Source organism: Rhodotorula toruloides (genome assembly GCF_000320785.1).
Source record: "Rhodotorula toruloides NP11 unplaced genomic scaffold Scaffold10, whole genome shotgun sequence".
Taxonomy (NCBI): domain Eukaryota; kingdom Fungi; phylum Basidiomycota; class Microbotryomycetes; order Sporidiobolales; family Sporidiobolaceae; genus Rhodotorula; species Rhodotorula toruloides.
The window spans coordinates 396235-421722 of NW_015622970.1; the positions used below are offsets into that span (position 1 = coordinate 396235).

General features: G+C 62.1%; 9 protein-coding genes across 9 annotated transcripts; 4 read left to right on the top strand and 5 right to left on the bottom strand.

Annotated features, from left to right (window-relative positions):
* Positions 1–40: 40 nt before the first annotated feature.
* On the bottom strand, positions 41–2417 carry RHTO_00782 (cycloheximide resistance protein, Mfs transporter; the record flags this gene model as incomplete). The annotated part of the gene is made up of 13 exons (XM_016414466.1): positions 41–162; positions 222–343; positions 412–442; positions 521–604; positions 674–801; positions 858–987; positions 1046–1432; positions 1492–1543; positions 1609–1678; positions 1737–1876; positions 1930–2043; positions 2108–2201; positions 2266–2417. The coding sequence occupies 13 exons, from the start codon at positions 2415–2417 to the stop codon at positions 41–43; spliced, it is 1626 nt and encodes a 541-aa protein (XP_016273622.1).
* Positions 2418–3038: 621 nt separating this feature from the next.
* On the top strand, positions 3039–6115 carry RHTO_00783 (Kelch repeat containing protein; the record flags this gene model as incomplete). The annotated part of the gene is made up of 15 exons (XM_016414467.1): positions 3039–3092; positions 3171–3246; positions 3313–3405; positions 3472–3735; positions 3792–4011; positions 4069–4116; positions 4172–4224; positions 4278–4445; positions 4498–4528; positions 4591–4668; positions 4725–5207; positions 5261–5368; positions 5425–5650; positions 5711–5933; positions 5994–6115. 15 exons carry the CDS (start codon positions 3039–3041, stop codon positions 6113–6115), a joined length of 2247 nt encoding a protein of 748 aa, XP_016273623.1.
* A 331-nt stretch (positions 6116–6446) lies between these two features.
* On the bottom strand, positions 6447–10333 carry RHTO_00784 (WD40/YVTN repeat-like-containing domain containing protein; the record flags this gene model as incomplete). Its single annotated transcript, XM_016414468.1, has 4 exons — positions 6447–7686; positions 7745–9778; positions 9844–10155; positions 10227–10333. The coding sequence occupies 4 exons, from the start codon at positions 10331–10333 to the stop codon at positions 6447–6449; spliced, it is 3693 nt and encodes a 1230-aa protein (XP_016273624.1).
* A 1080-nt stretch (positions 10334–11413) lies between these two features.
* Positions 11414–12344, top strand: RHTO_00785 (CHCH domain protein; the record flags this gene model as incomplete). The annotated part of the gene is made up of 5 exons (XM_016414469.1): positions 11414–11505; positions 11575–11674; positions 11953–12127; positions 12185–12240; positions 12300–12344. The coding sequence occupies 5 exons, from the start codon at positions 11414–11416 to the stop codon at positions 12342–12344; spliced, it is 468 nt and encodes a 155-aa protein (XP_016273625.1).
* A 222-nt stretch (positions 12345–12566) lies between these two features.
* On the top strand, positions 12567–13420 carry RHTO_00786 (uncharacterized protein; the record flags this gene model as incomplete). Its single annotated transcript, XM_016414470.1, has 3 exons — positions 12567–13013; positions 13132–13217; positions 13303–13420. The coding sequence occupies 3 exons, from the start codon at positions 12567–12569 to the stop codon at positions 13418–13420; spliced, it is 651 nt and encodes a 216-aa protein (XP_016273626.1).
* Positions 13421–13515: 95 nt separating this feature from the next.
* RHTO_00787 (u4 tri-SnRNP-associated protein 1) lies at positions 13516–16437 on the bottom strand (the record flags this gene model as incomplete). Its single annotated transcript, XM_016414471.1, has 6 exons — positions 13516–13912; positions 13971–14173; positions 14234–15325; positions 15386–15441; positions 15501–15803; positions 15867–16437. The coding sequence occupies 6 exons, from the start codon at positions 16435–16437 to the stop codon at positions 13516–13518; spliced, it is 2622 nt and encodes an 873-aa protein (XP_016273627.1).
* Positions 16438–16981: 544 nt separating this feature from the next.
* On the top strand, positions 16982–20083 carry RHTO_00788 (MFS transporter, quinate permease; the record flags this gene model as incomplete). Its single annotated transcript, XM_016414472.1, has 10 exons — positions 16982–17096; positions 17943–18015; positions 18071–18420; positions 18501–18546; positions 18598–18974; positions 19031–19352; positions 19475–19502; positions 19599–19674; positions 19737–19826; positions 19911–20083. 10 exons carry the CDS (start codon positions 16982–16984, stop codon positions 20081–20083), a joined length of 1650 nt encoding a protein of 549 aa, XP_016273628.1.
* A 496-nt stretch (positions 20084–20579) lies between these two features.
* RHTO_00789 (molecular chaperone HtpG) lies at positions 20580–23381 on the bottom strand (the record flags this gene model as incomplete). The annotated part of the gene is made up of 9 exons (XM_016414473.1): positions 20580–20587; positions 20660–20965; positions 21048–21491; positions 21560–21686; positions 21748–22221; positions 22287–22943; positions 23068–23087; positions 23174–23207; positions 23358–23381. 9 exons carry the CDS (start codon positions 23379–23381, stop codon positions 20580–20582), a joined length of 2094 nt encoding a protein of 697 aa, XP_016273629.1.
* Positions 23382–23912: 531 nt separating this feature from the next.
* RHTO_00790 (dimethyladenosine transferase) lies at positions 23913–25473 on the bottom strand (the record flags this gene model as incomplete). Its single annotated transcript, XM_016414474.1, has 7 exons — positions 23913–23951; positions 24025–24172; positions 24234–24499; positions 24577–24731; positions 24789–24915; positions 24972–25066; positions 25128–25473. 7 exons carry the CDS (start codon positions 25471–25473, stop codon positions 23913–23915), a joined length of 1176 nt encoding a protein of 391 aa, XP_016273630.1.
* Between the last annotated feature and the right edge of the window lie 15 nt (positions 25474–25488).

Consider the following 25488-nt stretch of genomic DNA (forward strand, 5'->3'; position numbering starts at 1 on the left):
TGCAATCAACTGTCCGCACACAATGCGACCCTTCGTCGCGCTAGAGAGCGAACAGCTTCTGGTTCCGGCTCACCCACGCACGGCACCGCTTGCCGTAGTGGTACATCGGGATCGTTGTGAGCGCGATACCCGCCGAGATACCTGCCAGGACGTAGAAGGTCTCTGCGAGGCGTGAGGGAGGATCAGCGATTGCCGGCTGGTCACGAGAGAGCTTCACGCACGCTCGATACCCAAACCCAAGACCCATCCGTTGATCTCTGTGCCGATGCGGTACGAGATGACGTTCTTGAGGAAGTTGACGCACGCCTGCACTTCGCTCGTTTGCTCGCGGTGGACGTCGATACTGCGAGCAGGATGCGAGGACGGGTCAGCCACTCTGGTTCACGAGAGTCGAGGGGAGCGCAAGCGCACATGTAGGTCACGCTAGCGGCCGAGAGGAACTCTGCGAACGAGAACGCAAGACGGTGTCAGCACGCTGTCAGCCGACACTTGTCTGGCAAGCGTCCGGTGGAAGACTGACTTTGTCCCGCGTTCACAAAGCCATACATGATGACCGGTACCATCCAGTGGTCGTGGTTGCGGTACGAGACAGCCCAACCGACGTCTACGAAGAGCGAGTTGCGAGTAAGTCCAAGAGTCGAGCTGGAAGACTCTGAAACCGAGGAGGACTCACAGCCGGCAACGACAAGTACGGCGTAGGGGATCATGAGAAGCAGGCGCATCTCGGGCTCGAAGACGCCCTTGTTGCGGCGAGCCATGAAGGTGGCGAGGAAGTCGGCGACGTAGCCAGCGACGAGGGACCTGCAAGAGCGTCGAGTGTAAGCGGGAGAGGCAAGGTGGTCGGCTGCGGCACGCACATCAGGATGGATGCGATGAGGGGTGAGATTGAGACGAGGCCGGTCTGGCGACTGGTGAAACCGTATGACTTGCTAAAGATGAGGGAGTTGGTCGCCGAAACGAGCACGAGCAACAAGCTCGCAATTCCGTCTGTTTCCTGAAGGCCGTCAGCGACTATGCAAGAGGGGCGAGGGCGAGATAGACGCACAGGTGAGGAAGCACCAGAAGGTCGCGGGGCTGAAAAGCATGAGGAAGGGGCGGAGGAAGATCTTCCAGATGGGGTCCTTGTTGACGTAGCCGGACCACGGGAGCATCTCCTGCCAGACACTCTTGGCCGGGAGGTAGCTGTCCTGCTTCTCGACGGCGTTGACATCCTCGACTCGCTCGGAAAAGGCCTTCTCGTCCTTCTCATCTTCCGAAGCGACGATGTCGCCGGTCGAAGTGCTGAGGCTGTTGGGGATGGGTGCACGGTCGTAGGCCGTCTCGGGCAGGAAGAGGACCATAAAGATGAGACTGAGCGCGAAGAAGGGCACGATCGTCCAGAAGCAGTATTGCCAGCCGATCGTCGAGATGATGGTTCCGGCGACGATGGGAGCTGCAGGAGTATCGGTCAGGACGAGCGACGTAGGCTATAGGGAAGAGTCGAAGCCTCACCCAGGTTGATGCCACCGAGCAAGGACAAGCCCCAGATCGCAACGCGCATACCCTGTGAGCCCAAGAGTCTCAGATCGAGTGTTACAACAGAACGAGAATCAGCGAGACGAGACGCACGCGCTGGTGAACGGGGAACAGGTCGCCAATCGTGGCAGTTGCGGTACTTTCGACGGGGGCCATGCCGAGTCTGCAGGTGCGCGAAGCGATGAGCTCACGTCACAATGCACCCGCAGAAGTAGCCGCACCCCTGAATGACCCTAGACGCCAGCAAGTTGTCGAGGTCTGGCTTGGCCGCGGACCAGATCGAGCCAGCGAGGAGGAACGCCGCGCCCCAGATGTATACCGGTCGACGTCCCCACTTGATGGCAACGGTGCTGACGGGAATCTGCGAGACGACGAGTAAGTGCCGGGTTTCAGCGACGAAGCTGAGAGGCGCACCATTGCAGCACCGATGGCGAGAACGAGAGCTGCATTCGTTCCCGCGACCTTGTTGACCGAGACCTGGAACTCTTTGGCGATTTGAACGAAGCCCGGCGCGATGAGCGGACCGATCTGCGAGCGAGATGAGGGTGGGTCTGGTGAGCGGGACAGGCTGCGAGGACGAGAAGGGACGCACGGCTCCGACTAGGCTCGTGGCAAAGACGATGTTCCAGTAAGCGAGTTCCCGCTTCCATGTCGGCCAGTTGAGCGGGTCGCGCGGGTCGTCGGAGCTGGAGACGTGAAGCCGAAAGGTGAGCTGGAGATGCGCGTCGAGGGCGGAACAAGTGTACGCACGGCTGAGGTACAAGCACGATACCATTCTTGTCGCGCTTGAGGTGCGTCGACTGTTCCTGCGTCGCCGGAGACGCCTTCAAGTCGTCGAGGAGCGAAGTCCCCGGAACATGCGTCTCGCGCGTGTGTGTGCTTTCCGCAATCCAGCAGCCCATGGTGGTAGTGCCGAGTGATGTAGAATGTGCTGGTGGCGGTAGAGTAGGAGACTGGCGCGGCGTTCGAGCGTGAGTAGCGGAGGAAAGGGATTGTGAGCCCGCCTCGAGAGGTTGAAGCAGCGGTTCCCGTCGAGTGGGGCGATCATGGTGGGGCTCCGGCGCGATAGAATGTACCGCTCCAGGCGTATGGGCGTCGCAGAAAGCAGCGGAAGACGCGAGCCGACAGCCGGCTTCATGGAATCCAGACAAAGGCTTGGCGAGGGTACAAGCCGGCGTCTGGCGGCAAGAGCTTCGCAAAGAGGCGCCCCGCTTCATGCAGTGTGCCGTGTATCAGCTGGAAGAGTGGAGCGCACGGTAACTGCGATGCGAGAGGTGCTTGGCGAGCGAGGCGAAGGGGAAAGCGGGAACGAAGAGGAGGACAGCGAGGCGGCGTGCTGGAAGACCAGAGCGGCTCGAACTGAGGAAAAGCAGTGCCGTAGAATCGTTCAGCGTGTCCAGCGTGGTTCCACAGCGAAGGCGAGGTCTTGGTTGGAGGGCAAGAGCAGGAGGTGACGGAGACCGCTGCCCTCACTCGTTCACAACGGCGCAGGCTGCCTTGCTGAGCTGCAGAACAGCTTCTCGATGGGAAAGACAAAGGCCAAGGCGGCAAAGAAGTCCGTAGACTCGAAGGCAGCGGTGCGCTCGCCTTTTCTCGATTCTCATCGCTCAAGAAACTGAACTCACTCGACACCGCTCGTGGATACGCGCTTGCAGGCCAAGGCGGCGAAGAAACTGAAGCAGGAGAAGAAGGCGGCCAAGTCGGACACCAAGGCGATCAAGAAGAAGAAGGGTGCGGGTCGTTTGCCGTCTCGGGGAGTCTTGAGAGAGTGCTGACCAGCTTGTGAGCCGCTGGCAGGGAAGGACAAAGAGGAGGCATGGGAGGAAGACGACTTCTTGACATCGCTGGAGCAGTTCAAGCAGAAATGGGCGGAGGACCACAAGGTATCGGGTTCGTCCATCTCGACTGCTGTCGTCTCTAGCTCGTAAGCTGACCCGTTCTCCTTGCACTTCGCAGAGGACATCGTCGAAGGACCGCCATCACGCCGCGCAAACTGCACACTGACAGCTTCACCCGTCTCCGACCACCTCTTCCTCTTCGGCGGCGAGTACTTCGACGGCCAGAAAGTCGAGATGTACGCCGACCTGTACCGCTACGACCCGTCGAAGAACGAGTGGCGGCGATTCACCTCGCCGACTCAGCCAGGTCCGCGAGCAGCGCATCAGGTTGTCGGGACTGCGGCGGGAGGCGGAAAGCTGTGGGTTCACGGCGGCGAGTACTGTAAGTCTAGTCTTCGCTCGCTTGTTGAGGTTTTGCTGACACGCTGCTTCTCGCAGCCGCGCCGAACCAGACATCCTTCTACCACTACCACGACCTGTGGTCCTTTTCGCTCGACACGCAGCAATGGGAACGGTGGGAGACGAAGCAGCGCCCCTCAGCGAGATCGGGTCACAGGATAGTCGCCTGGAAGAACTACATCTTCTTATTCGGCGGTTTCCAGGACACCGGAATCCGCACGACCTACTTGAACGACCTGTGGGCTTGGAGTTTGACCGAGTGCGTCCTTTCTCGCCTACCTCCTGCGTCGTGCGAGTCTGACTCGTCTTCCTCCAGCTTTCGATGGCACAAGGTCGAGTTCAGCGAGCTCGAGCGCAAGCCTCCGTAAGCTCTTCTCGTCCTTCCTCTCGACGAGTTGCTGATCTGGGCCTCTCAACAGCGCTCGCTCCGGCTTCTCCTTCCTGCCGACGACAGAAGGACTTGTCCTACACGGTGAGCCACGAGTTTTCTATTCTTGAGACCGCACGCTCACGTCTCCTCGACAGGCGGCTACACCAAGAACTACGAAGGCAAGCGCGTCACGGGTGTCGCGCTCAACGACACCTGGCACCTCAAGATCCCTCCTCTCGCTGAAGACGGCTCGCTCGACTGGAAGAAGTTCAAGTGGGAGAAGCGGAAGAACCCTGGCAACCCGCCGAACCCGACTCGCTCAGGTGCGTTCATACTCGCGTCTATACGGTGCTAGACTGACGAGGCTTCAATCAGGCTGCACGATGGCCTACTGGGCGAACAAGGGGTGAGAACTTCGTCTAACGGCTCGTCTAGCAAGAGCTGATCGCGATCGCTTGCTACCCTCAGGATGGGCATTCTCTTCGGCGGCGTCAGCGATGACGATAAGGATGAAGAGACGCTCGACTCGACGTTCTACAACGAGCTGTGCGAGCTCCGCCTTGCGCCGCCGCAAAGTTTACGCTGACTCTTCGCTCCCGCAGCTTCGGCTACAACACAACCGGCAATGGTCGCTGGATCCAGCTCATGCTTCGACGGAAGAAGAAGATCGGTGGTGGCGGGAACAAGAAGAAGGAGAAGCGGAAGGCGGCTGCAGCGGCTGCTGCTGCTCTCGCTGCCGGGAACGGCACGACCGGTGAGGAAGGCGCGGACGGCGAGGATGGTGAGAAGCGACACAAGGAGGGTGGAGAATCGGATGACGAGGACGAGTACATGAGCAGCGACGACGACGAGCCCAAGCCTTGGGAGATTGCGCGAGCTCGGCGCGAGATGGAGCGGGAGATGGAGCGGGCGGCAGCGCAGGCGGGCATGTCGGTCGATCAGCATGCGGTCGCAAGCGCGGCCGACTCGGGTGCGCCGGTCGTCGCGAACGCTGCGCCGGAGAACGACGAGGACGACCCGGACAGGACGATCCCTGGACCCCGCTACAACGTGATGAGCGCAGTCTTGCGCAACACCCTCTACCTGTACGTACAAATCCTCGTGCACTCTTGTACTCCTGCTGACTTCTGCTCGACAGCTACGGCGGCATCCTTGAAGCCGGCAACCGCGAGTATACCCTCGCCGACTTCCACGCCCTCAGCCTCGACAAGCTCGACCGCTTCACCTGCTTGCGCGAGGACCGCATGTGCGTTCGCAACCCTCGCTTTGACGAATCCCGCGACTGACTTTGCTTGTCTCCAGCGATGCTGCGGAATGGCACGGTTCGGACTCAGAGAACGACGACGATTCCGATTCGGAGGACGAGGATGGCTCTATGTTTGAGCGCAGCGATGGCGAGGGTGAGGAGGGAGAGGAAGACGACGGTCAAGCGCCGGAGGAGACGGAGCCCATGGAGATTGAGATTGACGAGCTGGCGTTAACGGAGGCAGAGCTTGCGGCTAAGAAGGCCGAGAAGGAGAGGATCGAGGTGCGTACAAGTTGCTTTCCCGTGTCGAGACTGTCCCACTGATCTTGGAACCCGCAACAGCGCGAGGCCCTGCAGAAGAAGGCGCAGGCTTTCGCAGGCGTTTCTACGGACGCTGCCCGCACGGCCGAGGAGATTGTCTCGACACCACAACCTGGCGAGACTCGCGCGCAGTTCTTCGACCGCGGCCGCGAGTACTGGACGCAGAAGGCGCACGAGCTGAATGCGGGCGCGCGCGGGAAGGAGTTGCGGCGGGACGGCTTCGCACTGGCGGAGCAGCGATATGGTGCGTTCCGGCGTATCCGCCCCATCTGTCCTACGCTGACACCCGTTCTGTCGCAAACAGAGGAGTACAAGCCTTTGCTGGAGGAGCTTGCGCGCATGCAGGAGCAAGCCGGTATCGACGCAGCGGCGGCAAAGGCTGGTGCGCGCGCTGGATTGGGCGCAGAGTCTCGCAACCGGCGATAGCTGTGTAGGAAACGCTCCCTCGCATTGCATGGTCGGTATCACCGCCTTGTCGTTCTTCCGTCGTCGTGTCGAGCGCACCGTGAGGGCCTGAATTGCCTCTCCCGCCTGCCATCCACCATTGCGCCCGTATCGAAGCTCTACAGTCTCACGTACATTGCTGAGCGATTGCGACACAGTAGATTGCGACTCGGAGGTAAGAGCGATATCAACAAGGGTGAACTGAAGCGAGAATGGCAAGACGAGAGTGGTGGTACAGAAACGATGCGAGCGACGCACAGCGATGTGTAAGCTGACGGAATAAGCTAGCAGACGACGTACCCTGGTCTCCCTCCTACCGCCTCTTCTTCTTCTTGCCGCTCCCGCTCGACGACCCTGAGCTGAGCGCTGGCGAAGCGCTTCCGGCGTTGTTGACCGGGGCAGCCAAACTCGCGGGCTTGTGCGGAGGAATCGCGACGGACGAGAGAGCCGAATCTGGCTGATCGAGTAGGTGTCGAGGAGGAGATGCAGTGCGCGGCATGTCGAGGCGGACGTGCCCGGCCGGAGAAGACGACGTGCTTGACGGCGTGGCGTCCATCGAGGTCGAGTATACTTGGACTGGAGGTGCGAGGTGGGCTTTGACGGGCGCATCGACAGGCTCGAGCGTGAGAGGGGAAGGGACGGCGAGAGACGACGGCTCTAGCGAGAGCGGTGAAGCAGCCGGAAGCTCGAGTTCGAAGTGGTCAAAGTCGTCCTCGAAGGGGGTTGCCAAGTCGAGCGCGTTCGAGGCCGGCTTCATCGTAGTTGTGCCGCTCGTCTGGGTCGGCTCGTCGAGTCGATCGTCCCATCCCCATTCCTCCTCTTCCCTCGCCGGCGGCGCATCCTCTCCGTCGCCTTTGATGACACCGGCGCAGCTGTCGATGTCGCTTGTGTAGGCGGTACTCGCGCTGGCGGTGACAGCGTGGTCGGCGAAGACGGCGTCGTCATCCTCGAACGAGATCGAGCTCGAGTACGCCGCACTCGGAACTTGTCCAATCGAGGTCGCCGAGCTCGCACGACGACCAGGCAGCGACATCATACCCTTCGGGACGCGGATCTGGCCAAGTCCCTGACGGACCTTGCCAATTCCTTCGATGGCTGCCGGTCCGACTTTGCGAGGGATGGGGATCGAGTCGCGCCATGAGCCGTGCTTGCCAGGCACGCCGTTCGGGAACGTCGGCGTCGGGAGATTGGGCGAACCAGGCGCGAGCATCGCTTCCGCCTCGAGGAAGGTCTGCATCGCGTTCTTGATCGGCTGGTCGAAGGAGGCGGGCTCGAAAGACGACGAGGCGGAGTAGGTTGAGTAGCGACGAGCTGAGAGCGTGGGTGAAAGCGAAGGCGAGACGTCCGACGAGACGGCGCCCTCGACTGGGCGGATCTGGACCTCCGAGCGTACCTCGAGGCGACGAAGCGGCAGGGCAGAGCAGCCGGCCCTGGCGTAGGCCTCGTGGTCGGCGGGGAGGGAGAAGAAGTCGAATTGCTGGCTCTGGTAGATGGAGCGAGGGAGGACGAGCGGCGAGCGGGAGAAGGTCTCGATCTCTGCCTGCGCCGAGTAGCTGTGGTCCGAGCGCGTCAGTGAGGATCGCGTAGGAGTCAAGTTGGAGTGAAAGGCACCGAGCGAGGCCATGACCTGTGCACCGTCCACTTTCTCCCGCAGCAAGGACTTCCTCCCTCACCTCCGGCCACTCGTCCTCCCTCGCCAACTTCCACTCCGCCACAGCCTCCATCTGCACCGACCAGCTCTTCTTCGTCTCCTTCCCCTCGGGCGCCCTCGTCAACCCACCCAGCCCATCCTTCAGCAGTCCCGCCCCGCGCGTCTTCATCATCTGCGTCAAGCCGCTCACGGCCGTCGTGGCGAGTTTGCCGACGTCGCCACGGGCGACGCTCTCGCTCGCGGAGGCGAGAGGAGCGGTTTCAACGGGTGTGAGGCGGTAGAGGGTCGACGAGCCGAGCGAGGGGCGGAAGATGAGGAGGTCTTGCAGCGAAGGCGGGGCGAGGTCACGCTTCTTCATGGGCGAAGGGGCAAGTGATGAAGCGAGCGACGTGCTCTTTGGGAGAAAGGCGATGCTGACGGGGAGGACGGGTCCAGGACGAAGCGTCTGCCTCGCATCTTCGTCGCTAGCCTGCGCCCCAAGCAACGGATGCCTGATCCGTGCTACGCTGCTAAGCGGCACACTCAAGCCCGGCAGCTCCTGCGCGTTGGCGACCTGCGGCTGGAAGTGGTCCTCGAGGTTCGGGACGCCTCCGTTCGGCTCAACAGCATAGACGTGCGCGGTGCCCTTGCCAGTCGAGACGGCGACGAAGCGGCCGTCAACGGACCACGCCGACTCGACCGTCGTGGCTGACGTGAAGCCGCGCTGAAGACGGTGGCGATGCCAGACTTTACCGAGTCCGCTCAATGCGATGGGGGAGGCTGAGGTAGACGGGGACGAGGTGGCGCTCGTACCGACTGGCACAGCAGGCTTGAGCTCAAAGATGTCGAAGTGGTGTCCAGTCGAGGAGGAGGTGAGAAGCGAAGTTGACGAAGGCGAGAAGGAGAGGTGCGCAACGGATTGGGCGTAGGGGCGGAAGTGGTGGACGACCTTGAGCGGCGGAAGCGGGGCGGTCGATTGAGACTGGCGCGACGAAGTGCGAGGCGCCGAGGGAGGGGCGGGCGAGAGTAGGTCGACTACAACGACGGTACCCGCGAAGCTGTCCTCAACCCCGCCATAGCTGGACGACGGCCGCGTAGCCGTAGGCGACGACATCTTCCTCCCCATCGTTCCGATCTGCTGCGGCGCAGACCTCGACAGCGCGCCTCCCGTACTCGAACCAGCCTCTCCTCCCACGCTCGCCCTCCTCTGATTCCAGTAACTCATTCCCGTCTCCCTAAGCGCATTCACGCCACTCATGACACCCTCGCCAACCCTGCGCGCAACATCCGGCGCCTCATGCACCGCAAACCCCGCGACGCCCATCGCTGAAGACGCCGACGGGCTTGCAAGGAGGTTGGGAAGGTCCGGTTCGAAGAGGCCTTTGTGCGCGAGGATGTTGGTTCCTGGACGGGCTGGAGAGCGGTCGAGTTTGGAGGAGGGGATGGCGGTGGAGGTCGAGTAGGCGAGGAGGCGGCCGCCTGAGCCGAGGGAGAAGACGGGGCCGTCTGAGGCGCTTGGAGGAGGCGGCGGGGCGATGTTGAGGATGGGCGAGAACGGAGCCGGTTCGAGTGAGGCTGATGACGAGCCGGGGATATATGACAGGCGATAGACGTGCAGTGCGAGTGGCGAAGTAGTTGATACAACGACGAAACGGCGAAAAGTCGAGATGCGATGGGCGATTCCGGGCAAAGATACGGTCGAGACGATGCGGTGAGTGCGGAGTGAATACAAAGACAGGTGAGATGCGGGCGAGTGCGAATGCGAGTCCGAGATAGAGCGCGTGACGAGAGCGATGAAAGGGTGTTGCGAGTCGGGGTCGACCTGCCGACTCGCGGGAGATGGGAGGACAGCGGCGGCCGCGACCTCGATAGATTGTGGAGACGTCTTCTTGCGGGCCTTGTCGGGGTGTGGGAGGTCGATCGAGGCGAGGTTGAGGATCTCGGACCAGCTGTCGAGATTCGAGCAGTCCCAGATGGCGAGACCGCCCCCACGGTACAGGAGGATGAGGACGCGGCTGTGCACGAGAATCTTCAACGTCAGCGCACTTGCAGAAACGCTCGAGGAGACAGCCGCACGCACCGAGTCTGGTTGCCGACCGTCATCTCGTCCCATCTAGCCCACGTGATCCTCTCGTTCAGCTCGACACGCGCGTCCTTTCCCTCCCTCGGCGCATAGTCGTCTTCATAGTCACTCCCATCGTCCCTCATGAGCGCGTCGTCCGCTCCCGAGTCAAGCAAGCCGTCCCCAACCTGACTCGCAGGTCTGCCGGGTCCTCCTGCGCTCTTCGCCGTGGCTGTCGAGGGACTCATCGCGCCAGTCGAGGGTGAGCGCACGTCGAACGGAGCCCAGCGACGCAACGTGCTTGCGAGAGTCGACAAAGGCGACGGATCGCTGTGCCCGCGTACCGAGTCAGTACACACCGCTCGATCCCTCCCTCGCGCAGGAAGCGTTCAGACGCGCACCTCGCAAGCCCAGGCTGCACCGTGTGTCCCTGCTCGACCCTGCTCGACTCTCCTCTCGCACCTGACCCCCTCTGGCCCTTCATCAGCGTCGCGTCATGCGCTGCCATCCCGCGTCGGGGGGTCGTTCCGCGCGCTGTCCGTGCCTCTTGCGAGTGCGAAAGATGGCTGGACGGGACTGGGGGGCGGTCGGAGGGGCTGCAGAGCGCGAGAGATAGGGAGTGGCCGGATCGGGACGAGGTGGGGAGGAGGGAGCGAGTGGTGTTGTGTGGCGAGCGCAAGCGATGAGCGGTGGGAGCGTAGCAAGGCTGGCGTGAGCGGGTTCAGAGCGTGACACGGTGACCAACCGAGCGAGACGAGGTTGAGGTCGTGAGGGAAGGGGGGTCCGCTCGCTCGGGGTCGTCGTCGGCATCGCTCGCAGCGGTGTTCTTGCTCTCGTTCGAGAGATGGGAGCGTCCGAAAGCTTCGCAGATGCAGTGCACCGCGATGGAATCTTCAAGGCGGGAGTTTGGCGGGGTGAGGATGGCGAAGGCGACAGATCCTCTTCCTGCGCCGTCCGGTCAGGCCATTGCAACGCATCCTCTGCTCCTGCCCGTACCCTGAAGCATGAAAGATTGACAGCCGTTCCACATGGCCGGAAGGCTGCGAGGGAGGCGTGCAGATAGCGATTCAGGGTGCTGAAGATAGAAGAGAGCGTTGTCCACCGCCTGGACGATCCGACGGGCGGAGAGTGTGTAGAGAGGCTACTCGTGTATACTCTGAGCAAGACAGCATGCCAACCCGGGAGACCTGGCGAGCGAGGGAGGCCTGGGACTGCAAGCTGCGACGAAAGAACAGCCTTTCGTGGACGACGGCTCCTCGAAGTGGCCGTGTGCGGGCACGCTGTTCCACCCGAAGCTGTCCCACTTGTGCTGCAAGCCCTCGAACGCCTGAACGAGCGGGAGAGGCGTCCACAGCCATCCTGGGAGACGAGGAAGAGGAGGTTGCCGGCAGCACCGTACGGAGCGTGACGCGGGACAAGCGCGAGCAGGACAGCAGCACTCGAGTGGAACAGTCTAGCACATACACGCTGCACCCGGTCGAGCAGCGCGAGCTTGTGTGTCGTGGTCCTTCGGCAAGAGTTGCCCTCGCCACCTTTGCTCTCCTCGTCCTCTCTCACTCGCACTTGCACACGCTCAGAACAACTCAGAATGCCCCGCCAGACTCGCTCGTCCCGCCCTACCGCTCGCCCCGCCGCGTCGCACGCCGGCCCATCGACCCAGACCCGCCAGGCTTCGACCATGTGCGCACCACTCAACTCCATCGTCTCACGGCGCTTGGGCTGACTCGCGAGCGTGTGCATCGAACGCAGGGCCGCTCCTCCTCCCACCCACGCTCCTCACCACGCCGCTCCCCCCGTCGCCCATGCCCCCGCCGCACCGACTTCCGCCGGCCCCGGCTTGTTCGGACAGGTCAGTTAGCGACTTGCTGTGCTCGAGGGTGGACTTGGGTGGTTGTAGAGTATCAGGACAGTCAGCGAGAAAGGCGGAGCGGTCGTCGGATGACTTGGGTCGGAAAGCGAATCGAGGTGGAACGAGGAGGAATTGGGGAGGCGGAGCGTTGCAAGGGCTGTTGCGGAGCTTCAGGACGGAACGGCGGTACTCTGAGGGCGCTAGGAACGCGTCGCCGGACGAAGCAGGTCAACAAGCCGATCCAGGATATGCAGAACTGACCCAATCGCTCCTCGCAGATGGCTTCGACCGCTGCCGGTGTCGCCGTCGGTTCGACCGTCGGCCACGGCTTGAGCAGCATGCTCTTTGGTGGCGGAGGCTCGTCCGCGCCCGCTGAGGCGCCCGCCGCGCCCGTCGAGCAGCAGACGTACCAGCAGGCGCGGATGGGTGGCGCTTGCGAGGTCCAGGCTAAGGGTGCGTTACGACTCTCGTTCATATCGGAGAGAGTCTGCTGATGATGCTTCTACTCAGACTTTGTCTCGTGCCTCAACGCGACCGGCAACGACACCCAGTCGTGCCAGTACTACGTGCGTTCGGTTTCTCTCGTCCTCCTGGCAGCGTACTGACTCGCCTTCAACCCATGCAGCTCGACATGCTCAAGCAGTGCCAGGCCGCCGCCGCTCCTTACTAGACGATTCGTTCTGTTCGTTCAGGCTGGCAGAGGAGGAAAGGGATCTTTCGCAGACTAGTTACATCGCATCACCAGGTTCCGCTCGATTTGTCATAACACCAGCCCCCGTTACACATATATCGCGAGCGCTTAGAGGACTCTACTAGTCTCGCAAGCTCGTTGTCGCCGGTCATCAGGCCAACACCGCCCCGCTCTCATCTCTCGCTCCGCTTCTCACGCACAATGTTCATCGCAGCCTCTCTAGCTCCTGCAGCGGCTCCCACGGACTCCCTGCTATCGACCCTGCGCGCCTTCACCCGCGCACTCGGAACCCGCCGCTCCCTCCAAGCCGAACTCGAGCAGGCCCTCTCCAGCTTCCTCACCTCGACACCCTCGGCCCTATCGACCGGCTCAGACGTGCTCGCTGCCCCTTCAGATTCTCTCGAGGCGGACGCGCCCAGCGCCCAGCCGAACGGAGCGGCGGGACGCTCGACTTGCGCATCTGAAGCCCTTCGACCTCCGTCTGAGGAAGAACTGCAAGAAGTGTTGCGGATTGGGTTTGCTGGACTGGTCGAGATCAAGGAGGAGGTAAAGGTCTTGCAGGCGGCGGTGGAGCGGAGATGGGAGAGGGCGGATTTGGCGAGGATTGTTCGGCGGATCGAGGGATGGGAGAGCGAGCGGATTCGTGCGGTGCGTTGCGCCCTTTCTTTCTCCACGACTGAGTGGTAGACGTGCTCTTGTTATGGAGCAGCGTCCGCTTGACCGAACGTGAGGAAGAGCCCCGCTGACCCGCTTCCATCTCGAACAGACTCTCGAGCGGGATCAGCTACGACGACTACAGTCTCTCCAGCCCGAACTCGACTTTGACTCTTCTATCGCCGAGAAGAACGCGCTGTACGTCCGGTCTGCCTCGTCGAGACTGTTTCCGCTCGGCTGACCAGAACTTCTCCCGTCTCTCATGGGACGACCCTTCGCACAGGCGCGACTCGCTCGCTCGGCAAATACAGGAAGAGGTGCAGGAGGTACATGCGGAGATCGCGGAACTAGCGGCGGCGGAAGAAGAATCTGGGGGAGGAGCGCTTGCAAACGGGCAATGAGCCAGTTTTTCTCCAACTTCGTGTTTCTCAGCGTCCGCGAGTGTAATCTACGACGATGCGATGTATATTGCTGATGCGACATAGACTACTCCTGCTCACGCCCTCCGCTTGCTCGCCGGACTGCCCTCTCCCTCGCCCGTCGCCTTCCGCTTCACCGCAATCGACAACTTCGAACCCCCGCTCGGTCCCGGCGTGCCCTCCGCACTCGCAGTCCCGCTTGCCTCGCCCCCAACAGCCGGCGAGAAACTCCTGACAGGCGCGAAGCCCGCCTTCCTCGGCACCAGCCCAGGTTCGGGCGTCCCGCTCGTTTCCCTTGAGAGCGGCAAAGGGCGCATCGGGATGTCGTTGATGACGGTTTGCGACCCGCCTGGAGTTGTGTTGCGGTTGTTGCGAGAGGAAGGAGGAGGGGCGACGACGGGCTTGCCTTTGCCCTTGAGGTTCTTCTCGATCTTCGAGATGCCGCCGAGTGTCTCTTCCTGGACAGGCGCAGCGCTGCAGAGACAGACGCCTGTCAGTACGACTAGGATGAGGAGATTCGAGGGAGACTCACTTGTTGTTGCCAACACCGAGAATCATCGTCGCAGAACCCGTCTTCTCGGCACGGGCGGCGAAGGCGGCAGCGGTCGAGAGAGGCGTGTCGCCAGCAGCCATGGCGGCCTGCTTGCGCTCGTTCTCGATCTTGAGCAGGCGCTTCTCCTTCTTCTTCGCGCCCGAGCCGTGTCCGTGGAAGTCGTAGTTGAGCTGCTTCCAAGCCTGCGAAACGAAACTGTCAGTATACTGCAGACGAAGAGGGAGCGGGGGAGGGGAGCGCACCTCCTTCGGCGTCAAGTCGCGGCCAAACTCGTCGTGGTACGAGAGGTTGACGACGGGCTTGTAGTTGGCGTACGCCTCGAGCGTCGCCTGCGCGTCGCGCTGGTCGCGCATCCGGTTCTCGTACTCGCGCTGCTGCTGGTCCTTCTTGTCGCCCATGCGCCTGCTCTCGAGCCGCTCGCGCTCGCGCTCCATGTCCCTCCGCCTCTGCGCCGCAAGCCAAGCCTCGCGCGCCTTGAACTCTTTCTCGCGTGCTATCTCCTCGGGCGTGCGAGGCTTGACGAGGCCCTGGTGCCGGAGAAGGGAGAGAGTCGAGGCGAGACCGCGCGAGACAAGCTGTTCGCCGCCGGTCGTGCCGAGCGCGTCCTCGTCTTCGGGCTTGATGTCGGGCTTGACGTCGTCCGTCGTTGTCGGCACCTCGGAGACCTCGCTCACTGCGCGGCCGAGCATGGGAGGCGCATCGGGATCGTACATCTGCTCGTCCTCCTCCCCGTTGTCACGAGCAGGAGCCCATCCTCCTCGAGGTGCCTCAGTCAGCTCGGCAATCGGCTCGTCCACCTCCTCCGCCTTGATCTGCGGCGCAACCGATGCCATCCCCTCGTCTTCCCGCTTCGCAGCGACACTCGCACTCCGCTGCCGCGCCCGCTGCGCCTCCTTTTCTGCCCGCTCCGCAGCCGCTGTCGCCGCAAGCGATATGTTGCGGACAAACTCGGACGTGTCGTCGAGGACGAGCACATCGCCCTCGTCGTCCTCTTCCTGCGCCGCATCGGCAGGCCGCGAGAGCGAAGTCATCGCGTCGTCGTCGTCCTCCTCCTTCTTGACGACGTCAGCCGCGCCGTTCGTGCCGTTCGCTGGTCGAGGCGCAGCAGCCGATCGCGCCTTGAGCTCCTTGATCTTCTGCTTCGCTGCCTCGCGCCGCTGTCGAGCGAGGGAAGCTTGCAGGTCGTCGTCATCGATCAGGTTCGTCTCGTCGAGTGACGCGCGCTCAATCCGCTTCGGGGCGGCAGGCGCGCCGTCGACGTCCATTGCTGCCCCGTTCGGCGCCTCGTCATCCTCGGCGAGACTTGTGATGCGACCGGCGCGCTTCTTCTTCTTCTGCGGGCGGGAAAGCGGGTCAGGTCGAGCTGCAAGCTCTGGAAACGCAGCCAAACGTACCTTGGGCTTCTTAAAACCAGCCTCGCCCTCCTGCAAGTAATCGCTCGTGAAGGACTCTGCACAACGAGATGAGTTAGCGAGTCCCGAGATAAGCAGAGGTAAGGTGGGAGCGCACTCGTGTAGTCCATCGAAAGCTTGACCTTTTCACGCGGTCCTCCCTCCTCCTGTCCAGCTTCGTCCGTCGCGCGCCCCTTGCCCTTCGCCCGTGCAGCCGCGCCAAGCTGGAACCCATCGACCTTGATCGCGTCAAAGTCTTCGTCGTACTTGTTGAGCACGCCGCGGGACGAACCGGGAGCGCCGTCGAACTCGTCGTCGTCGAGACCGGTGTACTGGCCCGCCTGCCGACCCTTCTTCTTCAGCTCGAGGGCGTGCTTCGTCTTGGCGTTCTCGGTCATGTTGACGTTGTGCAGCTCGTCGTCTGTGGGCAGATCGACGTTAGTGAATCTGAGCAAGAGGGGCGGGCGGGAAAAGCGGAACGCACCTTCGTCGTCCAAGACTCGCGAATCCTTCAGCGTCAAGACAACGTCTTCACCCTCGCCAAAGGCATCAGCGTCATGCGCAACCTTCAAGCCTGCCAAGTCCTCCTCGCCGTACTTGTTCGCCCGTTCGCGCTCCTCTTCCTCAGCGAGCCTGTCCGCCTCTTCCTGCTCACGCGCCCGCTTCGCCGCCAGCTCCTTTGCGCGCTTCTTCTGCTTCTTGACCCACGCCTTGGTGTCCTCGTCCTCTGCGGCACCCTCCTCCTTCTTCACCTTTGCCCGCGCCGCCTCGTCCTCGTCGGCCTCGCCCAAAGTCCGCCCAACAAGCTTGCGCATCCGCTCCTTCTGGTTGCGCGCCTTGTCTATCCGGCTCTTCAGATCCGCCGCATCCTTCTCTTTCTGCTCGGCCTCGCGCCGCTTGCGGTAGTTGTCCTCCGCAAGCGCATCCCCGTCGAGCTTCGCTTCGGCGGTAGACGAGGTGGTAGGGTCGGCGATGGGCTTGAGACCCAACGAGATACGGATCTTGTTGGTCTCCTCAAGCGAAAGCGACTCTTTCCACTGCGACGACTCGGCCATGGTTGCGAGGGGAAGCGGGGAGAGGCGATGAGGGTGGAGGAGGGAGGTGCGGGGGGAGAGCGCGCTGAGAGGCGAGGTGGCCGATCGTAGGCGACGATGTTTGCAGCACTGTAGTCCTGCGCGGGCCTAGCGGGTCTCGTCGGGTGCAGAGAACGAGCTGGGCGCCACAGACAGGTCGAGGCGACTTGGTGCGAGTGTCGCTGGCGGGCCGGTAACAACCTTGCGAGCGGTGCTTAGCGAGTGCAAACAGCAAGGAGCCAAGCAAATCCCGCGTGTGCGCGATGAGAGCAAGTCCTGCGGAGGCGGAGCAGAGCTTGTATTGCGAGATTACAGCTGAACTGCTATCCCGGGCTGCAATGCTTTGCCGCCTCCCCTCGAGAGCTGAGGGGGCAGTCGATTACAAACTCGCTTGTAAGCTTTTGTATTTCCACCGATAAGGCCGTGCGGCGTGCGGGACCTGGTCGTGCTCCTGTACGAGACGGCTCTGCTCACGTCGGGCTTCACGCTCGACGAGCCGCACCACTTTGCCGAGCGCATCCACGCCATGATCTCGCTCGGCTTGTCCATCGACGCCGACGAGCCCGCCGCGGCCGCGCAGGAGGAGCAGGACGACCAGCCGCCCGCTCTCGAGGCCACCGGTGCGAGCAGCATGGAAGAAGGTTTGTACTGACTCTGTTTCGCCGAGTCCCCTAGGCCGCATGCTGACACCTTGACCGTTTGTGCGTGTGCAGTCGACTAAGCTCCTCTCCGTCCCGCCCGCTTGTTCTCCCTCTCGCTAGTTCACTCGCATAGTATTCGTTCCAGCGTAGTCTCCCTTCACTTGTGTAGTTCTCTCCTCCACCGTCGCCGCAAAATCGGTGCCCTTCAGAGGGCCAGGTTGTTTCGTTTCCCTCCGCCGCTCACCTTGGGAGAGTTCAGTCCGTCGCTCCGGTCGGATCGGCTGGCTCGCTCGTTGCCGTTGCCTCCTCCACGACACGCGTTGCTCGGGCGGGTGTCGACCGCGAGAGAACAGCGCCAGCAGGTCGGAGCGGAGTGTTCTTTCACAGCGGGCGGAGGTGAGGAGTAGGAGCTGCGGAGTCGAGATGGAGTCGTGGAGTCCCGCTTGCCTCGCAGTAAGTTCTTTGCGTCGAAGGCGACGGCAAATGTCTTGCCGGGCATCGTACGGCGTTGCTGGCTCGACAAGCGCAACGACGAGGCGACGTTGACCTTCGCAAACGGCCGCCAGCATGCGATACAGCCTCGCAAACGGCGATGAAATGGGGCCCAGCTACTCACAACGTCGGCTCAGCGGGGCCTGGAAAGCCGGACGGTGCAAGCACCTCGATCGGAGGCAACCAGAACCGCTTTTGTCCTCCTTCTCCTCACCTGGGCCCTCGTCTCCCTCCGCCTCGCTGGTTACATGGGACTGGCTGAACCCCGCAACGCTCTTCGAGACTGCCCCGCATGCCCACACAAGCGCGCGCGCTGACTCAGGCGCTGCTCGATCCGACCAACGCCTCCTGAAGTCTACAACCTGCGGATCTACTGTACAGGCGTCGTTATCGCTTTCGGTGCAGCGCTGTTCGGTTACTGCGCCAGGTGCGTACGCCGCACCAGTCTTCGACTTGCTGTACTGACTTGTTAAGCTGCGCAGCTTCATTGGTACAGCGTTGAAGCTACCGGCTTTCCAGCGCGACTTCAACCTCAGCAACGACTCTTCCGCGAATGCCGACATCATCTCCGTCTTCCAGGCTGGCGCCTTCTTCGGCGCTCTCGGCGGCTACCCGTTGATGGAGAATCTTGGTCGCAAGAAGACCCTCGTCATCGCCGCCGTCTTGTTCGACATCGGCTGCATCCTCCAGATTGCGGCGACGCACCAGCTCGGCCTCATCTACGCGGGTCGCGTCGTGGTAGGCGTCGCTGTCGGCTTCGTGACGACATGCGCGCCCGTCTACCTCGCCGAGTTGTCGCCTCCTGCAATCCGAGGACGGCTGGTCGGATTCTGTGTGTCTTCTTCCGCTCCTTCTGCCTCGGGCTGGCTTGAAGTCGGTCTTCTTTTACCGTTCCTGACCCCTTACACACAGACGAGATTGCGTACCAGCTCATGGCGCTCGTAGCGTTCTGGCTGAGGTGCGTCTCGCTGCCCTCTCTTCCTCCTCCTTCTGACCCCGGGTTCCGCAGCTACGGCATCCGCCAGCATCTCGATCTCTCCAGCTCCGTCACATGGCGCATCCCGTTCGCGATCCAGATCATCCCCGGCGGTCTCCTCCTCGTCGGCGCCTGCTTCTTGCGCGAGTCCCCTCGCTACCTCCTCAAGCGTCACCGACCCGAAGAAGCGACACGCAATCTCTGCTGGCTCCGTAAACTCGAGCCGAGCCACACTTATATCGAGGAAGAGCTGTCGGCCACCGTCATCCAGATCAACCGGGAGAAGGCTGTCGCGGCGGACTTCAAGGGGAACGCTGCAACTCGCTACTGCCGCGGCTTGTGGCACGAGGCGACGACGCCAGGCATCCGCAACCGGCTCGTGATCGGCTTCCTCATCATGGCGGCTCAGAGTGCGTTGTTCGGCGCCCTCCTTGCTTTCGATGCTTCGCTCACGCTCGTTCCGCAGACATGTCCGGCATTAACAGCATCAACTACTACTCCCCGACGCTCTTCTCTTCCATCGGCATCACCGACGTTACGCTCTACACCGGCATCTACGGCGTGATCAAGGCAGCCTCGTCGCTCGTCTTCTTCGCATTTCTCGTCGATACCGTCGGCCGCCGCCTCCCGCTCATCCTCGGCGGCACATGCTCGGGCTTCTTTATGCTCTACATCGCCGTCTTCCTCAAGGTCGGCGACCCGAATGGCCAGGAAGTCCTGTCGCACTCGACCAAGATGGGCGGACAAGCGGCGACGGCCTTCCTGTTTCTCTTCTCGGTCAGCTACAGGTGCGTCAGCGTTGACTGCTCCACGGGAGGTCATTTGGGACGGCGCTTCCGCCTAGCGCCGCAGCCAGCAAGTCGCGGTATAGACGAGGAGGAGCTGACGCCGCTGACGCCTGCTCTTACAGCATGTCCTGGAACGGTCTCGCCTGGGTTGTCTGTAGCGAGGTGTGCTGCCTGATGCTGGCTTGCTTGAAGAGTCAAACCAGGTCACGGAGACGAAGCGGATACTGAGTCCTCCCTTTCCACCAGATCTACCCGACTCGGATCCGGGGAGCCTGCGCGGCATGGACCGCTGCAGCACAGTGGTTGTTCCAGTTCATCATCGGTGCCCCCGCGATCCGCTCGTCTCCCCTCCCTTCGTCGCATGCTCACATTCGCTTCGTGCAGCCCGCGAAACGCCCGACATGATCGCCAGCATGGGCGCTTGGGGCACCTTCCTCCTCTTCAGCATGTTCAACTTCCTCTCCGCCGTCTTCGGTGCGTCTCGCTCGCTTCCCGTATGCTCTCTCCGTCAACGCATCTGGGCTGACCTTCGCAACCTGCTGTTGTCCTGCGATTCAGCCTTCTTCTTCATTCCCGAGACGAAGGGCAAGTCGCTCGAGGAGATGGACGACTTGTTCGGCGTCAAGCGGATCGACGCCGATGGGCCGAAGGTCGCGAGCGAGCAGCAGTTTGTCGAGGACAATAAGGCGGTTGCAAAGTCGGCGGAACAGGAGCCGCAGGAGGTCGTATGAGGCGGACGGGCGTCATACAGAAAGACAGGAAGTGGTGAGGCGGCAGCTCGACAGGCGGAGTAGAGGCGAGGCTGGCGTCTCAACTGCCCTCCTGAGTCTCCTTTAGATCGTTCACTCCTATAGATATCATGTCAGTACAATCATTTACAGTCCAGGGAGCCCGCGCAGGCTCGAAACGCTTAGCGGCGAATTGTACACGCTCCGCTCGCTCCGACCTGCTGGCTCTCTTTTCCGGCGCGGGACAGTCGCTGAAGCAAACGCGGATGTCGAGGGGCATCGTCAATGAGCAACTCAGCTGAACCGGAGCGACGGACTGGCCTCTCCCAAGGTGAGCGGCGGAGGGAAACGAGACAACCTGGCCCTTTCAAGGGAACCGATTTTGCGACGACGGCGGGCGAAGGAGAACTACACAAGTGGAGGGAGACTACGCTGGGGAACGAGAACTATGCGAGTGGACTAGCGAGAGGGAGAACAAGCGGGCGGGACGCAGAGGACTTTAGTCGACTGCACACGCACAAACGGTCAAGGTGTCAGCATGCGGCCTAGGGGACTCGGCGAAACAGAGTCAGTACAAACCTTCTTCCATGCTGCTCGCACCGGTGGCCTCGAGAGCGGGCGGCTGGTCGTCCTGCTCCTCCTGCGCAGCCGCGGCGGGCTCGTCGGCGTCGATGGACAAGCCGAGCGAGATCATGGCGTGGATGCGCTCGGCAAAGTGGTGCGGCTCGTCGAGCGTGAAGCCCGACGTGAGCAAGGCCGTCTCGTACAGGAGCACGACCAGGTCCCGCACGGCCTTGTCGGCAGAGTCGGCCTGGACCTTGTTCTTGAGCTCGCGGATGATGGCGTTGTTCGGGTTGATCTCGAGCGTCTTCTTGCTCATCATGTCTGCGCGAGGGAGAGGGCAAGGGTAGGAGAGGTGAGGTCAGCACGGTGAACGAACGATGGGAAGAAGAACGGGGACACCCACAGGACGACATCGAGGCGTCGCGGAGAGCCTGAGCCTTCATGATGCGCTCCATGTTGGCGGACCAGCCGAACTGGCCGGTGACGAGGATGCAGGGCGAGTCGGCGATGCGGTTCGAGATGGTGACCTTCTCGACGCGGTCGCCGAGGACCTCCTTCATCGTGCGCGTGAGGTCCTCGAACTGCTTGGCCTCATCCTCGCGAGCCTTCTTCTCCTCGTCCGTCTCCTCGAGCTCGAGGCCCTCCTTCGAGATGCAGACCAGCTTCTTGTCCTCAAACTCCTTGAGCTGCGTCGTCGCGTACTCGTCGATCGGGTCGACCATGAGGAGGACCTCGAAGCCCTTCTTCTTGAAGATCTCGAGGAAGGGAGAGTCGCGGACCTGGTTGAGCGACTCGCCGGTGAGGTAGTAGATATTCTTCTGGTGCTCCGGCATGCGCGTGATGTAGTCTGCCGGCCGGGCGCACGGGTCAGCCATCGGTCTCGCACACTCGTCGGAAGGAACGGCGGCGACTCACCCTTGAGCGAGGTCATCTCGTCGCCCGACTTGGTCGAGTGGAAGCGGAGGAACTCGGCGAGCTTGGAGCGGTTCTGCGAGTCCTCGTGGATGCCGAGCTTGATGTTCTTGCCGAACGCCTCGTAGAACTGCAGCGCGACGACAAGTCAGCGACCGAAAGTCGGCACAAAGCAAACGCGCGAAACGCACCTTGGCAAAGTTGTCCTTGTCCTCGGCAATGTCCTGGATCATCTCGAGCGCCTTCTTGACAAGGTTCTTGCGGATGACCTTGAGAATCTTGTTCTGCTGGAGCGTCTCACGCGAGATGTTGAGGGGGAGGTCTTCCGAGTCGACGATACCCTTGATGAAGTTGAGGTACTCGGGGATGAGGTCCTCACAGTCGTCCATGATGAAGACGCGGCGGACGTAGAGCTTGATGTTGTTGCGCTTCTTCTTCGACTCGAAGAGGTCGAAGGGAGCGCGCTTCGGGATGAAGAGGATCGCCTTGAACTCGAGCTGACCCTCGACCGAGAAGTGCTTCACCGCGAGGTGGTCCTCCCAGTCGTTCGTGAGCGACTTGTAGAACGCGCCGTACTCCTCCGCGGTGATGTCCTGCGGGTTGCGCGTCCACAACGGCTTGGTCTTGTTGAGCTCGACCTGCTCGGTGACGTTCTCCTTGACCGTCTGCACGGGACCGGACAAGGACTGTCAGCGGACGCACTTTCGACTGCGAGAGGATGCGGGCCTACCTTCTTCTTCTTGTCCTTCTTGTCCTCGTCGTCGACCTCCTCGATCTTGGGCTTGTCCGAGTCGGCCGACTCCTCCTCCTCCTCCTCGACCTCCTTCTCGACCTCCTTGGTGGTGACGAGCTGGATGGGGTACGAGATGAACTCGCTGTGCTTCTTGACAATGTCCTTGATCCGCTTCTCCTCAAGGTACTCGAGCTGGTCCTCCTTCATGTGGAGGATCATCTGGGTACCGCGGCCGAGGGACGGGTTGGTCGTGTCGGGGGTGATGGTGAAGGTGCCGCCGGCCGACGACTCCCAGACGTACTGCTCGTCGTCGTTGTGCTTGGTGATGACGGTGACCTTGTCGGCGACGAGGTACGCCGAGTAGAAACCGACACCAAACTGTCCGATCATCGAGATGTCGGCGCCGGACGAGAGAGCCTCCATGAAGGCCTTGGTGCCCGATTTGGCGATCGTACCGAGATTGTTGACGAGGTCGGCCTTGGTCATGCCGATACCCGAGTCGCGGATGGTGAGCGTCTTGTTGGCCTTGTCGGGAGTGATGCGGATGAAGAGCTCCTTCTCCGAGTCGAGCTGGGTCGGGTCGGTGAGGGCGGCATAGCGGATCTTGTCGAGCGCGTCCGACGAGTTGGAGATCAATTCACGGAGGAAGATTTCCTGTCAAGCGCGCAACAGAGCGTGAGGGTCAGCTTCCTTCTGGTCTGGAATCGAAAGTCCACGGCGTTCCATCCGACGAGCCCTCGCTCGCCGTCCCGAATGCCGCCAGCGCTGCGAGGCTCACCTTGTTCGAGTAGAAGGTGTCTGTTCGCAAGGAAGCGAGGCAAGCGAGTCAGCAGGCGGTTCTGAGACGGGCAGCACCTGGAGAGGTGGAGGGAGACGAGACGCACTGATGATGAGGTCGAGGAGCTGGGTGATCTCGGCCTGTGCGTTGCGAGCAAACACGAGGTCAGCTACCGTGCACGTTCAACGCCCTCGACCCCCGCGCCGGCTGTCGTGGTCTCAACCCAAGCCAGTCCTCCAACGCGAGGGGGTGCGCTCGAAGCGAGGTGAACGCGGTGCGCCTCGACGTACCTGGAAGGCGAACGACTCTGCCATTGTTGCTGAGATTGTTTTGGGGTGAACGGAGGGGTGCAAGAGGGAGAGGGGTGTGCGAGTGGCTGTAGAGAGCGAGGGAGGGTCAGCGAGAGGACGGGGCGAGCTGGGACAAAGACGGGTCGACGCACTGTGGGTGTGTGTGTGTGTGCTGGCGACAGTCAAGTGCGAGCTGGAGCAGTTGCAACGGGTGCAAAGGTGAGGGAAAGAGAGAGAGAGAGCGAAGTCGAGCAGGGCGACGCTGTTCCACCAAGTTCCTCGACGCCGCTCGACCACTCGCCGTCCTCGTTCCGCGCCATTCTACACGGGAAACGGTCTAGACTGTCACCGTAGACCATCTCGAGCGAGCGCGCCATCCAGCCACACCTTGCAAGCATCTCTCGCCGTCCTCTCCTCGTCGACTTGCGAAGGTCACTCTTGCTTGCGCGTAGAGCGCCGCACAGAGCAGCGCGACAGTCTATGCGAGTTGCAGTATGCGAGCGGAGATAGAGAGAGATTCGGTACAACACGGGGAACGACTAGCGAACACGCGCCTCACTGCCCGTCGCCAAACGACAACTCGTCAAACAGCGTCTGCGCGCACCGGCAACCGTAATCAGCCACAGTGGGCACTGTTAGCGAGAGAGCGGGGAGCGAGCGAGCGCACCTGCGGCCTGAACGCCCAGTTCTCAAACACGTTCGCAATGAGGATCCAGTGGTCCATCGTCAGCTCGGTCACGACCGCCGTCCGGGGTGGCATTTGGCCTGTCGCCTCGAGCGTCTTGACGAGGTTCTGCGCGCCGGGCGCGACCATCCTGTACCGCGCACTCGGTCAGCCTGCGTCTCCGGGCGAGAAGGGAGACTCGGCGAACGCACCCAACCGCCTTGGGCCACGGCTGCGACCTGGCAGCAAACATCGACCGGGCGACGTAGTCGAGCGCATCAAAGTTCTCGACCAACGGCGTCTTGCGCGCCGTGATCTTGACAGGCGACGTGTTGGACGAGTCGTTGACGTGCCGGTGAAAGTGCAGTTCGGGAGGCTGGAGGTGGCTGCGAGTCTCGGTGCGGGTCATCTCGACGAGCGCGCGGGTGGTCACGGCCATCTTGTGGTAGCCTTCCTGGCCTGCCGTCGCCATGACTTTCTGTTGATCCCAGAACGCTCAAGTCAGCTCCTCTACACTCCCACACTCCCAAGCGCAGAGACCGAGACCGAACGCACATCCCACAACGACGCAGGACCGAGGAAGCCCATCTGGAACCGCCCCTTCTGCCAGTACCACATCTGGCCGTTGAGCGCGAGGATGAGCTGGTAGAACAGCTGCGAGCCGTGATTGTTGTTTGGCAACTGGCACGAGAAGAAGAGGTGAGGATTTGCTGCGTGCGAGCAGAGTGTGAGTATGGAGAGGGTTGAGGAGAGTGAGTGGGACGCACGCTGCTCGAAGGGAAGGACCGGGACGTCGTCGAGGTATCCTGCCTTCGACACCGCCGTGTAGGCTTCCCACTGGAACGGGTCGGTCTTGATCATCTTGATGCGATCGCCGTACTTCTCTAGCAGAGGCTGCGGCGCGAGGAGTATCAGCAAGGGGTCGAGAAGCACGAAAGTAGAGAACGCACGTCGAATGCCTCCATGTAGCGGACCGCCTCCTCGATGACAATCACCTGCTTGACGTTCGGCAGCTCAAGGTAAGCCCGTGTCAATCCACCCGCGCCTGCTCGCAAGATCCAGTCAGTCTCGCCCTCCTCGAAGGAAGTGAGTCCGTTCAACCGCACCGGCATACGAGTCCACCACCGTCACATCCTGCATCTCATGCACTCCCCAGTCCCGCACGATCTCCCTTGCCGAGTCCTCATTGATCAACGTCGGCCTCGCCCTCAGCGCCGGGATGCTCCTGCACAATTCGAACAACTCGGTCTTTGGCGCGCCGGGCGGTAAAGGTTTCGCTTTGGTTAGCCGGGCGGGTCGAGGGGCTGCTCGTACGCCGAGGTGAACGGACGAGGAGGAGAAGGAGCGCGGATGCGGGACGGCGAGATGTGAGGGAGAGGAGCGGGCGGTGCGAGCGAGTGGCTGGGCGAGTGAGCGCGCCAGTAGCTGTGCTGGTCTCCGCGTGCAGTGCATCGCTGCTCGTGCTAG